The 13,982-nt window shown below is 40.9% G+C and overlaps 1 protein-coding gene across 1 annotated transcript in view; it reads left to right on the top strand.

Moving 5' to 3' along the window:
- ppargc1b (peroxisome proliferator-activated receptor gamma, coactivator 1 beta) overlaps positions 1–8,892 on the top strand; it is a 105,835-nt gene extending 96,943 nt beyond the window's left edge. The window contains exons 10-13 of the mRNA XM_079670832.1: positions 460–517; positions 868–986; positions 2,192–2,319; positions 3,567–8,892. Of these exons, the coding sequence (XP_079526958.1) occupies positions 460–517; positions 868–986; positions 2,192–2,319; positions 3,567–3,658 (397 nt within the window). The 3' untranslated portion in view covers positions 3,659–8,892. The remainder of the gene's footprint in view (positions 1–459; positions 518–867; positions 987–2,191; positions 2,320–3,566) is intronic.
- The last annotated feature ends 5,090 nt before the right edge of the window (positions 8,893–13,982 follow it).

The raw sequence follows: 13,982 nt of genomic DNA, 5'->3' as shown, positions 1-13,982 counted from the left end.
CACAAGTCAAAGCATCAAACGCTGATCAGGAAAACATAGCATTGCAGCAACACGACCAACCATAGCCTTTGATGGTGTTTACTTTAAACAATATTCACCAGATCTCTGCATGTAGAGTAGAGTGAAAGTGATGCATTTACTGTGTAAGAAATCGTTCTTTAACCAAATCTTGTACATGTTTCAAAGACTGTACTGTGAATCAGGTCAGTGTTCATTCTGCCCTTGTAAGATACAGTGTGAGTTGACTTTCCACAGAATCAGGTCAGTGTTCGTATTATTTCTGTACCTGGCAGACTAAGGGAGGGGATGAAACAGTGAGAGGTGTTGCAGTGTTGCAGTCAGAGGGAGGAAGTGTCAGATTTTGCCGCAGTTCACCTGTTCCCTCCTGTCTGACATTTCAGCTTCACCTTCTGTCCTTTTCTCACTAACGCCTCTCTTTCTCTCTCGTTCACTTCTTAGTGAGAACTCGGAGATGTGTCCCGACGACAAGCAGAGGAACAAAGCCAAGTCTGACGAGGTACAGAGAACACACACACTTTCACACACCTTCACACACTCTTAAATATAAAGGCAAACTCCTCAGCAGAATGGGAGAAGTACTCAGATCTTGTACTTGTAGTAAAAGTAGAAGTACTCTTGTTCACCTCTGCTCCTCAGTAGCCTTAAGACTTTAAAACGAAACAAAGCATGCAAACATGATTTTAGGTCATGCTTATGCAAACTGATATTCAGATGCATGCTGCAGCAGTGAGGGGAAGTAAAGTGTTGTCCGTCCTGCAATCATTTCCCACGTATGTCCTCCTGCTCTGCGTTGTCCTACTTTTTAATGTATGTCCCTGACTGTTGCCATGGTTTCCCTGTTTCCAGGACAACTGCCAGGTGTTCTACATCCACAACCTGCCAACCAGCGTGACCCAGAACATGCTGCGCAAACGCTTCCAGGTTTTCGGAAAACCGGAGGACTGCAAAGTCATCATCTGCAACGAGTGAGTGTGATCCTGATTCCTCCTTCTGCAAATACATCCTTTATAGTCAGAGGGAGGTGTGGTACTCAGATAAAGTCCCATTGTTATTAGCTCATACTAGACTGAGTGCTTTTATCTTCAGTAGACTGGACTACTTTAATATAAGTTGACAAATATGACACGTGGGGTTCCTCAAGGCTCCCTCCTGGGGCCTCTTCTCTTTCACATCTACATACTACCACTGGCTCAGATGATGAAAAATAACAAAACAAGTCGGCCTACTATCACCTTGAGAATATATTGAGGATTAAAAGACTAATGTCACAGCAGCATTTGGAAAAAAGTGTCTTTGGTGTCTTTACAGGTCTCACTAAAACATTTCAAGCTGCAGCTTATTCAGAACGCCGCTGCTAACACTTAGAACGTGCAGTCCAGATCTGAGGTCTTTACGCTGGCTTCCTGTCAGAGACAGCTGGTTTATAAAGCACTGAATGGTTTATTCTGATCTCCTGCTAAATGATGAACCATCCAGAACTCTCAAGTCTTCTGAGACTGCTGTCTGTCCCCAGAACCAGAACTAAACATGGAGGAGTTAAATGCCTTGTGTTGAAAGGTGCTATATACATACGGTATACCTGCCTTACCTATACTGAGTGCTTGAAAAACCAAGCTTTTTAAATGAACTGTAAAAAAAAGCAACTCATCAGCAATGCCGGTCTCAATCCCCAGAAGCAACCTGTTGGTTTAAGGATGAGTCGCAATCGTTCTTCTTTTAAAAGAAAGGGATATTGCCCTTGACCGAGCCACGTCTCCTGGGACTTGTACTGTCTCTGCCCACTGATAAGGTTCAATAACAAAGGACAAGTTTCCCCAGAGACATTAATTAAATATGACTTTTAAACAAAGAAATGGTGTCTTGTTTTGTTGCAGACATTCTTCCTTTTATGCATCCTTTAAAATTCTGAAATAGACTTGATGTAGTAAATACAAATCAGGCATCAGTCCAGGGACAGACTGGATCCAATAGGCGACGTATTTGGATTCATTTCCTCTGTATTTCAATCCAATTATCCTCTCAACGTGTGCGTTGAATGCCCATTGAATGAAAGGATGCATATGATTCATTGAGCATTCTCCATCTTTACTGATGCCAGGACGTACGCTTTCATCCTCTCCAAAGCAAACTGTCTTTATCTTAATGTGTGGGTGTGTGTGTGTGTTTGCAGGGAGCGCTGTGGGGTGATAAAGCTCCGTCAGGCGGGGGTTCAGAAGCAGTGGAGGGAACGAGAGCCAGTTTTCCAGAACGCTCCTGCAGGTCTGAGGCTGCTGACGAGGAAACGCTACATAGATCTTGGTAATAAACACACCCTGACATTTATACTGCAAACTACCAGCGTGGAAATAAAGCTTGATGGTATTGTGACTCGGCATGTGTTTGCAATAGGTAGATGGATACTTTATATACTGTATCTACTAGGGATGGGAACGATTAATCAAATATTCGAAATTATTTAGGTATTAGAATATGAGTTATGAATATCTTTATTGTAATTTTATTTTTATTTTTTAAATTGGGAGGGGTGCCTAAGTCGATTACATATTATCAAATGGAATAATTCAATGTATACGACAGTGCCATAGCTAAATGTGTTAGGTCCAAAGGTGTGTTTTGCTCCGCTCACCGGTCCCTCACAGAGGCAGAGCTGCAGGTGCTGATCTCTCTCTCTCGCGTCCGGTTATACTTCCCTCGCGTTTATGTCCAAATCCATCAGAAAACCAAGTTATGTTTTAAGCATGAAAGCTGTAGGCCTATAGCTGTCAACTGTTCAAATTGTGATCACCAGTTCAATACATTTTTACAAATTCGACTTGGTTTCTATACTTATTTGAACATGTATTTATTTATTTTTTCAAATTAATTAATTAATTATTTTTTTGATTTAAAGAAAAAAATCCCAATTTTTTTTTTATAGGATATATACTTTTCGGTTAAAAAAATGTTTGGGGGTTGAATATTCGAATATACATTTTCTTTCAAATTCCATTCCCTAGTATCTACAGTAGATAAGACATATATCATTAAGAATACACGCTGTAAGATGGTCTTGTTCTAAGTTATTCGTTGCTAGGTCTGTTTGTCACATGATTTTGATGATTTCAGGGGGAAACTAGTGACGTTCTAGGAGTTCCTTCAACTAGAGCTTAACTGGGTTTTCTTCCATTATATTTCTCAGAAAACAGGACATATAGTTGGATGTGTATACCCATAAGTCAAGAATCGTGCCAGTTTAGTGGACCTGTGTGAAATTCTAATTTCTACTCAAGAAAGATTGATTGGAACTGATCAACTGGGAAATTTGACAACCAATGCAAACATGGATTTAAAAAGGCGATATTTACGATGTTGGTTAAACAAATACCACGATTGGGCCTTAAGTTAGAAATATCAAAAACACAACTTGGACTTTGACTCCTTGACTCTGACTCCTTAGACTTTGAGTCCGTAGACTTTGACTCCTTAGACTTGGTCCCTTAGAATTTGACTCCTTGGGCTTTTTGACTCCTTGTATTTGACCATATCTTTGTTTCTGTATGTTGCAGACGAGGCAGGCCCGGGCCCCGTGAAGAGCAAGTACGATGCACTGGACTTTGACACTCTGCTGAAGGAGGCCCAGAAGTCCTTGCACCGCTGACAGCGCCCCCTCCTGGCAGCCTTAGTGAACTACACCCTCTACTACAGGGCCCTCAGAAAGGCCCATTAGTACCCCCATGCAAGGCAACCTCGCAAAATGTTTACATTTTTACCATTGGAATAAAGTAGTGATAAGGACCTCGTTGTTTTTTTTTCTTTCACCGGAGGATATATTGCTTAAAAACGAGGAATCCACCGTAGAGCAAAAGGACTTACAACAGTACAACGAGTACGAACGATGATACAGCTGTTTGCTGACAATAACCGTCTGTTGGTGACTTCAGAGAACCTCTGTAGCAAAACCTTGCTATTCCTACGTTGGTCGTCGTGGTGTGTGTGTTTCTGCGTGTGCGTGTTATTCGTTCTGTTCGTTTTGTAATAAAAAAAAGATAAAACCTCCCCTTTTCCGGTTACGGGTGGCGAAGCTGCAAGCTGCAAGCTTCAGGCTGTTAACCAGAACAAAAAAAAAACTGCTTTGTTTTAGCGAAGAATTGTGGATGTTATAAATTCTAAAATCTATTGTGTGTGTGTTATGGACAAAGAATATATAAAAAAACATTTAACGTAATCATTTGATGACTGATACAAGTTTACAAATCTAAAATGAAGAAGAAGAAACTCATGTTTTTTTTTCTTTTTTGTAATTGTAGTGCTTCCTTGATTTGATCTATGCACTGTACGGAAGGAAACGCCTCCTCCACGTTCCCTATTTGAATCGAACTCTGCCATGCTTTAGGTTTCTGCTACTGGCTGCTACAGGCTCTGTTTGGTAGGCGTTTCATACATTAAGACCCCGACTATGACCTGGAAAAAGATGTACCTTTATATTTATTCCAACCCATGCAAACACGGATTGGAAAGGCAATATTTACTGCGTTTGTTGAGCAAATCCCAAGTTAGAAAACACAATTTGACGAGTGTTTCATGGGTTGCTTCCAGGTACGTTTTTTCCACATCTGGAGGGGTCTTGATGTACCTTTTATAGGGTCCCACTGAACATGTGTCCTCTGAAGGATGCAGCCTAATGACACCCACAGCCAATGCAACACTTACTGTTTACATTTGGACTGCAGCAAGCAGGACAATAATGGGGAAATGAAGATGGTAGCCATAGAATACTTTATATCATACTTTGTTATGAATCCATCACAGCTGCACTTTGTCCAGATCCTCCCAGTCCAATCTCCGTTACAGTCATTCAACTATTGTTAATGTCCTGGTGACATTGGTGCATTGGGTTTCTTAGTTTAAAGGGGATCAATACCACTTTGCTCCCCCCCCCTATAATCCACATCATCATCACAAGAAGTAGACAAATCTGTTGGAATGTATTCAAGAATTTGAATGTAATCATCAAGTTTTCCCCATTTCTGCTTGCCCAAAGATTGTGGAGTTTTTTTGGTGCTTTAAAGTAAGTTGTCCGGTCTGCAGGAAGTTACCGTTTGAAATGCAGTCCGGTTAGAACCGCTTTCCTGACGCAGCCAGTAGCAGTGAAAAGGGAGAGAGCCTCCACACCTATAGTGCCAATATGGTGGCACCAAAGGGCGAGCGAGGGACGGGCTTGAAAGTAAAAAACAAAACAATCGGCCGAAAATCTGGTTTCTCATCCGGGAGGTAACAGCTGATCTCTACCTCACATCCATCCGTCCCTTTCTCCATCTTCTGGAGGCTCTCGGCCATCTTCTTTTATGAGTTCATTCTGTCAGAAATGTTCTTCTGTCTGTCCCTAACTTATGGGTCGTTTCGGGGTTTGTCTTTGACTTTTGATACTATGGCTCAAAAGGGGAATAATCTCTGTCTCTCTTTCTCTAACTCTTTCCTCCGCTTGCCTCATAACGGTTTTAAGCGTGTCCGTTACTTGGAGTCTCGACCGTGTGTCCGTGTGTTTCTGAGTGTTTCGTCTTTGTCTCGTGTTTGAGTCGGACACTGCTGGCGCTTGCAGGTCGGTGAGGAGGGGTCGAACGCTGGCTTAAGGGTTTGTTCGGTCCTCGATCGAAGGGGGAAGAGTCTCCTGGTCTTCAGTTTTTATTCAGGGACACGTTCCTCCTCTCCTCGCCTAAGAATTTCAATAAATCGCAGCCCGACTCCCTCTAAACTATCGCTTTCCGTCTCGTGGGTTCTAGGCCTCGGGTCTTCCCCAAACCCCTGGTAACCTCCCGCTTTATAACAAATAATCCCTCTTCTACCCGTCCTATCTAATCAACTCCTTGGTAACACACACAAAAAATTGAATGTTTACATCACTCGATTCTCCTTTGACTTTATTAGGAACGCAGACTTAGTACAAAGGCGCCTTATTCAGTGTTTAAAAAAATAATAATTAACAGCAAAGTGAAGCGTTACCTTCTCCAGGCTCACTGATGTCCAATTCTAACAAAAACACTTTAGTGCTATACATACTGATTGAGAAGTTATTAAAACAATTATTTAAAAACACAAACAACTGAATAAGTATTTGTGCTTAGTATGGATACTACTAAAAAAGTGAGAGAATGTGCTGGTTTACATATAAAAAAAAAAGAATATATATAAATATAAAATGTGTATATAGCACTATGCCTCGTTGTAAACATAAATTGTATTGTGTGTTTTTTTATTGTTAAGTGGCGGGTTATAGTTGATAGCTAATCAGACAGTCAGTACAGGGAGGACATGAAGGGAATTGAGATAAATTCACACTCTTGTAAAAGACATCCCTTTAGACTATCACACTAAAAGGTTTCTTTGCTGTTTATGAAATGACTCAATATTTTTTAATGTTTTTTTTTAATGTTTCGTTAAAGAGCAATTTGAAATGCAATACATAATAATCTTATCTTTAAGACAGCCTTTCCGACACACTGAGGTAATAATAATATATAGGTTGGTTGTTGAGCGACGGATCCAATAGAATACTGTACTGTATGTAGACTGCTGTTAAACACAAAAAACACAAAAACTACAGGAAGAAAGGGGGTAGTTGTGAACACATATACAAAACAAATCGTACCGTATACTCTTGCACAAATAACGTCCCAAGTGGTGAAATATCTTCACAGTTTTTATTTTCGTTGAAAGGAAGCCATTGTAACTGCTATCACCTTCGATGGTGCACAGGTGTGTTGAACACAGGTGTGTTGAACACCTGTACTACAGGAACAGCCAATAACTAAACATGTGTGACTGGTGGAGGAATGTGGGGGGATGGGAAAGGAGACAAAAGCAAGTCGTCGCTGGTTTGACCCGGTTCTACTTTCACATTAGTTGATACTGATAAGGAAGACACTGTAGAAATCCCAGTTTAAATGATTACACCACGACTGTGTACCACAAAGGAAGTATAACTCACAGAACGCTTGGCCCAACCAGCTGGGACGTGTTGTGTTTTAGACGCTAAGTAAAGCATAAAAGCAGTCAGATTCGGCACATTTGGGAATGTTGCATAGACATAAAACATAGAGTGGAAGTCATGGATACAGTAGGAGAAGAAATGTGCTTCCCTTTTACTAACGGGAAAAACTGAAAAGGCTTTCGTTAGCATCTTGCTAACCCCTCCCCTTGCTCTTGTTTGGCCTGTTGGGAGATCTTAGTTTCTTCGTATAATCCAACATGTGTATGTCGAGGACCTCTTGAAACTGAGAGTCAGTGGTTGGGTTTCTACAGTGTCTGCCGCCGTGCCAGTTAGGGTGCCTCGATTTTCTAGAGGTTAATGACGTTGGAGAACCCATTTTTCATCCTGGCAAGCCTTAAAATCAATCGGGAGGGGAAGACGAAGCTACCACTAGCTTTTATTATTGCTGTTTCAACTCCTTTCCAATCCAATGCGGTTTATTATTAAATGATTACTGACGTAATTACAACTTTTTTCAATAGCCATATTATAAAAAGGTATATACATATATTATGAATATATATTTGTGTGTTTGTGTAGATATCTAGATGATTATATACTTTCTTATAGAAAACTTTGATGTTGACCATTCTCTTCGGTGTTTTGAGAACACGTTGACACATTTCAACAGAATAATAATACTGCTGTCCGCTTGGTCTAGGTCCTAGGTCGGTGGACAACAAATCCAAAAAAAAAAAAAAAAAAACGTCCTTCCAAAGGGAAACACCCTCAGAATGCAATACCTTTCTGCCCATTCTTCATTTCAGGAAAAAATGGCAAGAAAACCGTAAAACTTGATAGGCAAGTTGACCAAAAAAAGACACCTTTACACACCGACAATAACGAGCGTGGCTAAGGGGCGGCTGTGGGGGTTTTCCACGGCCATTTCAGATCCAGTTTTTTAGATGTTTCCAATGCCATGGGCCACTAAAAACACGTCTTTGTTCTCACGTCACTTACTGTTTTACTTTGGGAAAAAACAATGTATCTGTCAGCTATAGCTACACCGTCAAAGAGTGCTTTCAACGCCGGCCTCAGATTCCTCTTCCATGTCTGATCTGAACGCTTGTGTTAACACCTACAGTCGTTCAACACACACACACACCCACACCCACACCCACACCCACCCACACACACACACACACACACACACACACACACACACACACACACACACACACACACACACACACACACACACACACACACACACACACACACACAAATGGGTAACCTGTCAAACTTGATGTCAAACAGGCACTTAGTAGGGACTGCAAACTGTCTAAATCTGCTAAATGTGAGCGGCTGTTCTCTGGTGGAAGTTAATATTTTGACATAAAGGGCATACATTGTTTTTGATGTTTTTCTTGATTTTATTGTCTATTCACATCTAATGACTATCAAATTCACATAAATGATTTTTCTTTTTTAACTTTAGTTTTTGGTAAAACAAAAAAGGTAAATACTGCTAGTGAGATTTTATATTTTTACATATGTTGGTTTTATTTTGTGTTTTTTTTTTATTTATACGCCACTTAGTTTGGATGTCTTTAAATGGTGTTTTTTTTCTTTCTTTGTTTTGTGTGATTTCATATGTCTTGAGAATGTGGAGACAAAGGCATTTCAGTATTTTTGAATTGTTAAAATCTAGTTTCATAGAAGCGGAAGTATCTGATGTTATAAATTATATTTTAATTCATGTAAATAGTTTAAAACAGAAGACTATGGCTTCCTTTTAAACTGAATACATTTCTCTTCAGAGATTGTTTACATTATGAAACTGTAGAGATGTGCTCCTCATATACTGTATAAAGTACATATATTCATTGATTTGCCTCCAAAAAATAAAATCCTAATGAACAGCACTCTGTCTGCGTATCACGTGTTTTTGAATGTTGAAAGAGCACATTATAATATGTTGTTAAAATCACTGTTACGGGTGTTACGTTTCAGGACATTGAAAGAAAGATTACACACTTTTTAAAATACAGAATACATGTTGTTTTACTATATAATCAGGGTGTAGATGGATATTATTATTCAATTAATAAAGTCAGACATTTTAGATGTTGAGAAAAAAGTCAGAATTTTTAGGGAAAAGTCTGAAATTTGAGATTTTTATAAAAAAAAAGTATAACATTTAGGATTGTTTGAAAAAGTCAGAATTATTCGATTTTTTAGAAAGATTCTGAATTTGAAAATGTCAGGAAAAAAATAAGAATTTTGAGCAGAAAGTCAGAATTTGGAAAATAAATGCATCTATCTTTCTCTAGCAGCGAACCGTGTCTATCACAACTGGACCTTCTGTAGACACCCCCCCCCCCCCCCCTCACGCCGTTATAATGTCCGTCTTTTCACTGAATTTTCTCCTTGAAAAGGGTACTCATAACAATTCCGCAACAACTTCATCTTCACCTGTTGCACTTAACACTTTTTACTTGATCAATACATCGCGACCCAACATTTTGAAGCACTGAAATCTATTCAACAAAAAATCGTGCTGTAATATATACGCTTTTCAGCATACAATATCAATTAAAGTGAAGTACAGTGCATATATCCCTTATATCCCTTCACAGAACTAAAGTATGCTTTTAAAAAAGGTTTAATGAGACGATGGAATCAAAGCTGAACTGTTTAAAAAGGCACACATGAAGAGAACCCAACCCCAGCAGGGGGGGATTCTCCCCCAGGAGATTTTTAGAGATACTAACATAAACTATGCATTCTGGTACACTCTGAGAAGAAAATAAATAAATCTATTACTACCCGACATATTAATAATATTTTATGCCATTGTTTGTTTTTCACTTTGTTCTGACATCTTGCTGCGAGAAGAGTAAAGAGGAGATAGTCTGTGTGACTTACTTTAAATTGTGGGTAAGGGTAGATAGCCCCCATTGTTCTGTGACCTGTCAATCATCAAACCGGGGGTCATATTTCATTATGTGTTCATTTTTATCTGAAGTTGTACCCATGGATGTATAAAGAAGAGTTCTACCGCAAGGTTATTCTCCGTGGGGACTTCCGGCAACAATCTTGATTCTGATTGGCCAGAAGACTCGAAAAAACATCAGCAAAGATGTTTTATTGAGAAGATGATCACTATTTATCCAGTACTTCCAGTCCAACGCCGACTGCATGCACAGCGTTAGAAAATCGGGCCTTTAAAATAAAAGTTTGACTTTTCTCCCCCCAAAAAAATTCCAATTTTTGAAAAAAAAATTCCAATTTTTTTTTTCTTCACTCACACATCCGCGACCCACTCGAAACGGGTCCGCGACCCAAAAGTGGGTCGCGGACCAGTTGAGAACCACTGATGTAGAATACCTTGGTTGAAGGCATGCCCGGTGCCGTGGGAGGACCAGGGAGGGCCAGGGCCTCCCATTTGACTTTCCTGCCCTCCCCTAATAAACACGTTTTTTATTATTTATAAAAATAATTTTTTTAAATATTTGTTATTATAAATAAATGTTGAACTTTTATGCTACGATGTATGTGATGTCAGATAGTAACTTAAAAAAAAATCGCAGGCTACGTCAAATAAATTCATGTGTCTGTTGTGATTTGTGATTCGTCCACATTTAGACCAATCACAGCGTCACTCTGGATATTCTGGATTTGTTTATTGTTTATTGTGCATTCTGTAGACTCCCATTTCTGTTTGGATTACAAAATGGACATCAGAAATTGGCTTAAAAGGTCAAAGGATTTATTAAAACGAAATAGCGATGAAAGAACTGCAGCCGATGGTGCTGCTGGCGACCCTGCATCTGCCGTTGCAGCAGCACGCCTTAATGTCACAAGCTTGACCTCGGCAAACCCCGGGGCTGAGTTAGCGAGCCCAAGCCTTGACTCATCAACGCGGCCGCCACCAACGCTGTCCTCCGAGGCACAGCTCCTTGTGCCCCTACCATCACCACCTGCGTGGCCACACCCTGCACCACACCCGCCATCCTCATCCTCCTCCTCCTCCTCCTCCTCCTCCTCCTCCTCCGTGCCGGTGGCTCCACTACAGACGCTACCTTGCAGCACATTAACAGGTAGGCTACTTTTGGGCCAGCAACCGCTCAAAGACCAACAGCCACGGCCCCCAGGTGATCTTGGGGTGAATAAACCCAACCAGGTGAAACTGGATCGTTATCCAGGGAGATTGTTTTTAGGAAAGAAGCTCACTTTTGCCACTGCATGGTAAACAAGAGACCATGGCTTGAATATTTGTTAAAAGCAGACGCAGCCTTTTGTTTCCCCTGTAGACAGTTTAAAGTAAATACGTCTTCATCTGATGCGGCTTTTACTGTCAAAGGTTTTTGCGACTGGAAACACGCATTACAGACTGATAAGGGACTGCTAAGGCATGCCGCATCAAAAGAACACTTTTCCTGTGAGAGTTGTGGAGAGAGAGACAGAGAGAGAGAGAGAGAGAGAGAGAGAGAGAGAGAGAGAGAGAGAGAGAGAGAGAGAGAGAGAGAGAGAGAGAGACAGATACGAGGAAACAAATAAGGAAATGAGTACTTTGGTGCAGATCAGCTGGCACGGAACCGTTATTACGTGTCGTTGATATTATAGCTTTTTTAGCTGTCAACCAACTCCCTCTCAGAGGTGACCACGATTCACTCCACAGCATGTCCGAGTGCAGTGCATAGAATAAACCATGCCCAAGGCGGGCTAAACAGTTCATCGTCTCCGTCTCTATATTTCTTTCCTGAGGACATCCTTACCCAGTGTGCCTTGCTCATGATTTACCAGTGTTTGTGCTGCCACGCACACAATGTTTCAAAAGTGGTTTCTATGTTGCCCTTTATTTGTGTATGTATTTGTGATAAGTGTGCGTCTTTACGAAATGCTGTTGGCCTTGCTGTTTGATATATATTGTGCCGCTGACCCACAGCACGTGACGGTTTTGTGTGCCCTCCCATGAAAATTATATGCCCTCCCTTTAGATTTGTTCTGGCGCCGGGTCTGGTTGAAGGATATTCTACCCAGAGACCCAGAACAACATCTGATTGGTTGCTTTCTTTTCTAACACAAAACCTAGCAAATGTTAGATTTCTATCTAGCTATCATTGGCGGCTCTCATAATTTAAATCAAATGAGTTCTTTAACCCCCTATGGTTCCAGGGGTCGGCAACCCGCGGCCCTCGAGCCACATGCGGCCCTTTAAGCCCTCTGCTCTGGCTCCCTTGAGCTTAGAGAAAAATAAGAAGGAAATCAAATAAAAGTATTTGTAGGACTATTTATATTTTGTTGCATGGTTGAAAATGTTTCGTATCTTGTATTTTGAGGCGATACTGTGACACATAAATAAAAAACAAAACGGTTTTAATTAGATCAACTAAAATATGCGTCACATCCTGCTACGGTCCCGCGCCTTTTCTTGCAGGCGAATAACCTGACCCCCAGCTCGATGAGCGAACTATGGATAAATCAAAGAAAAGTACCGGAGGAACACAGGATTTAATTCTGCGTGGACAGAGTTATCTGCTTTCACAGCAAACGATGCTGGTTTACCGCTATGTTTGATATGTAGAGAGAAGTTATCAAAGGTGCTGCAGCCTTTACGCATCAAGAAACAACACGGAGAGGAAGACAGCTGACAATCTTCAGTCATAATTCAATGGGGTATGTCATTTATTTCAGAAACACTTTTTGTTATATTCCATGGAATGCTCTTAACGTCCCGATAGCAATGAATATATTAAATGCTTTGACAATAAATACATAAAAAAATGTATCTGTGGAAGCCGTGGCGCTGTAAAAAGCACGACCAATCATCTGAGCCGGCTAAAGTAACTGGATGGCCTACCTGCCTGTCAGCCTTCCATCTGTGCACAAACTCATCTCGTGCCCTCATTGGTCATGTGTGCTTTCGTGTGTGTTGGAGGAGGGGCTCTGTGAGGAAGTCTGAAGGAAGGGGCAGATTTTTTCCGGTTGTGTATTTTCAAATTCTAGCGCACTCGAGCTGGTTTCTCCATTCTAACTATGTTTAGGGTGCAGCTATATGTTTTATTTATTTCAAAGTGGGCCCATTTTAATAAGGGTCTGAGACCAGAGGTCGGCGAAGACCCTATTGAAATCGGTCACGCAGTGGCCCTCAACAGCTCTACGCCAATTATGGGATGTCATCATATGCCGTTGCCATGGCGACAGATCCCTCGCCATGAAACACTGTGTTGTCCTAACTCACTTGAAAAACGTCCAAACGGCACCAGACATCAGATGATGGCTAATGCTCCGGCCCTCGACAGCTCTATGTCAATTAGGGGATGTCATCATATGCCGTTGCCATGGCAACGCTTCCCTCGCCAAAAACCCCGGTATTGTCGTAAGTCAACGGAAAATCATCCAAACGGCACCAGGCTTCAGATGATGGCTAATGGTCCGGCCCTCAACAGCTCTATACCAATAATGGGATGTTATCATATGCCGTTGCCATGGCGACAGATCCCTCGCCATAAAAAAAAATGTTGTCGTAATTCAATGGAAATTCGTCCAAACGGCACCAGACTTCAGACTATCATTAATGGTCTGGCCCTAAACAGCTCTATCTCAATTATGGGGTGTCATCATATATCGTTTCCATGGCAACGTATCCCTTGCCATAAAATACAATGTTGTCTTAAGCCAATGGAAAATGGTCCAAACTGCACCAGACTTCAGATGACAGTTAATGCCCCCCACACCTCATTTCATTTCATTTCAAACCTTTATTTAGACAGATTGGTCCCTTGAGATCATCGATCTCATTTACAAGGGAGACCTGCATCATTTAGTTCCACATGAAACATCAAAACAACATACAAACAACAGAGGATATCATATTTACATATTCAACATTTACAAATACCCAGAGTGTCAGAAAGCATTTCATTTAGACATGCCTTAAATACATTCAGAGAAATAAAAATGCTCAATTTCAATTTTGCCCTGTAGACTGTTCCAAGCAAGTGGAGCT

Source organism: Notothenia rossii, assembly GCF_949606895.1.
Source record: "Notothenia rossii genome assembly, chromosome: 3".
Taxonomy (NCBI): Eukaryota; Metazoa; Chordata; class Actinopteri; order Perciformes; family Nototheniidae; genus Notothenia; species Notothenia rossii.
Note: the sequence above shows the minus strand (reverse complement) of the source record. Positions and strands in the feature narration are given on the sequence as shown.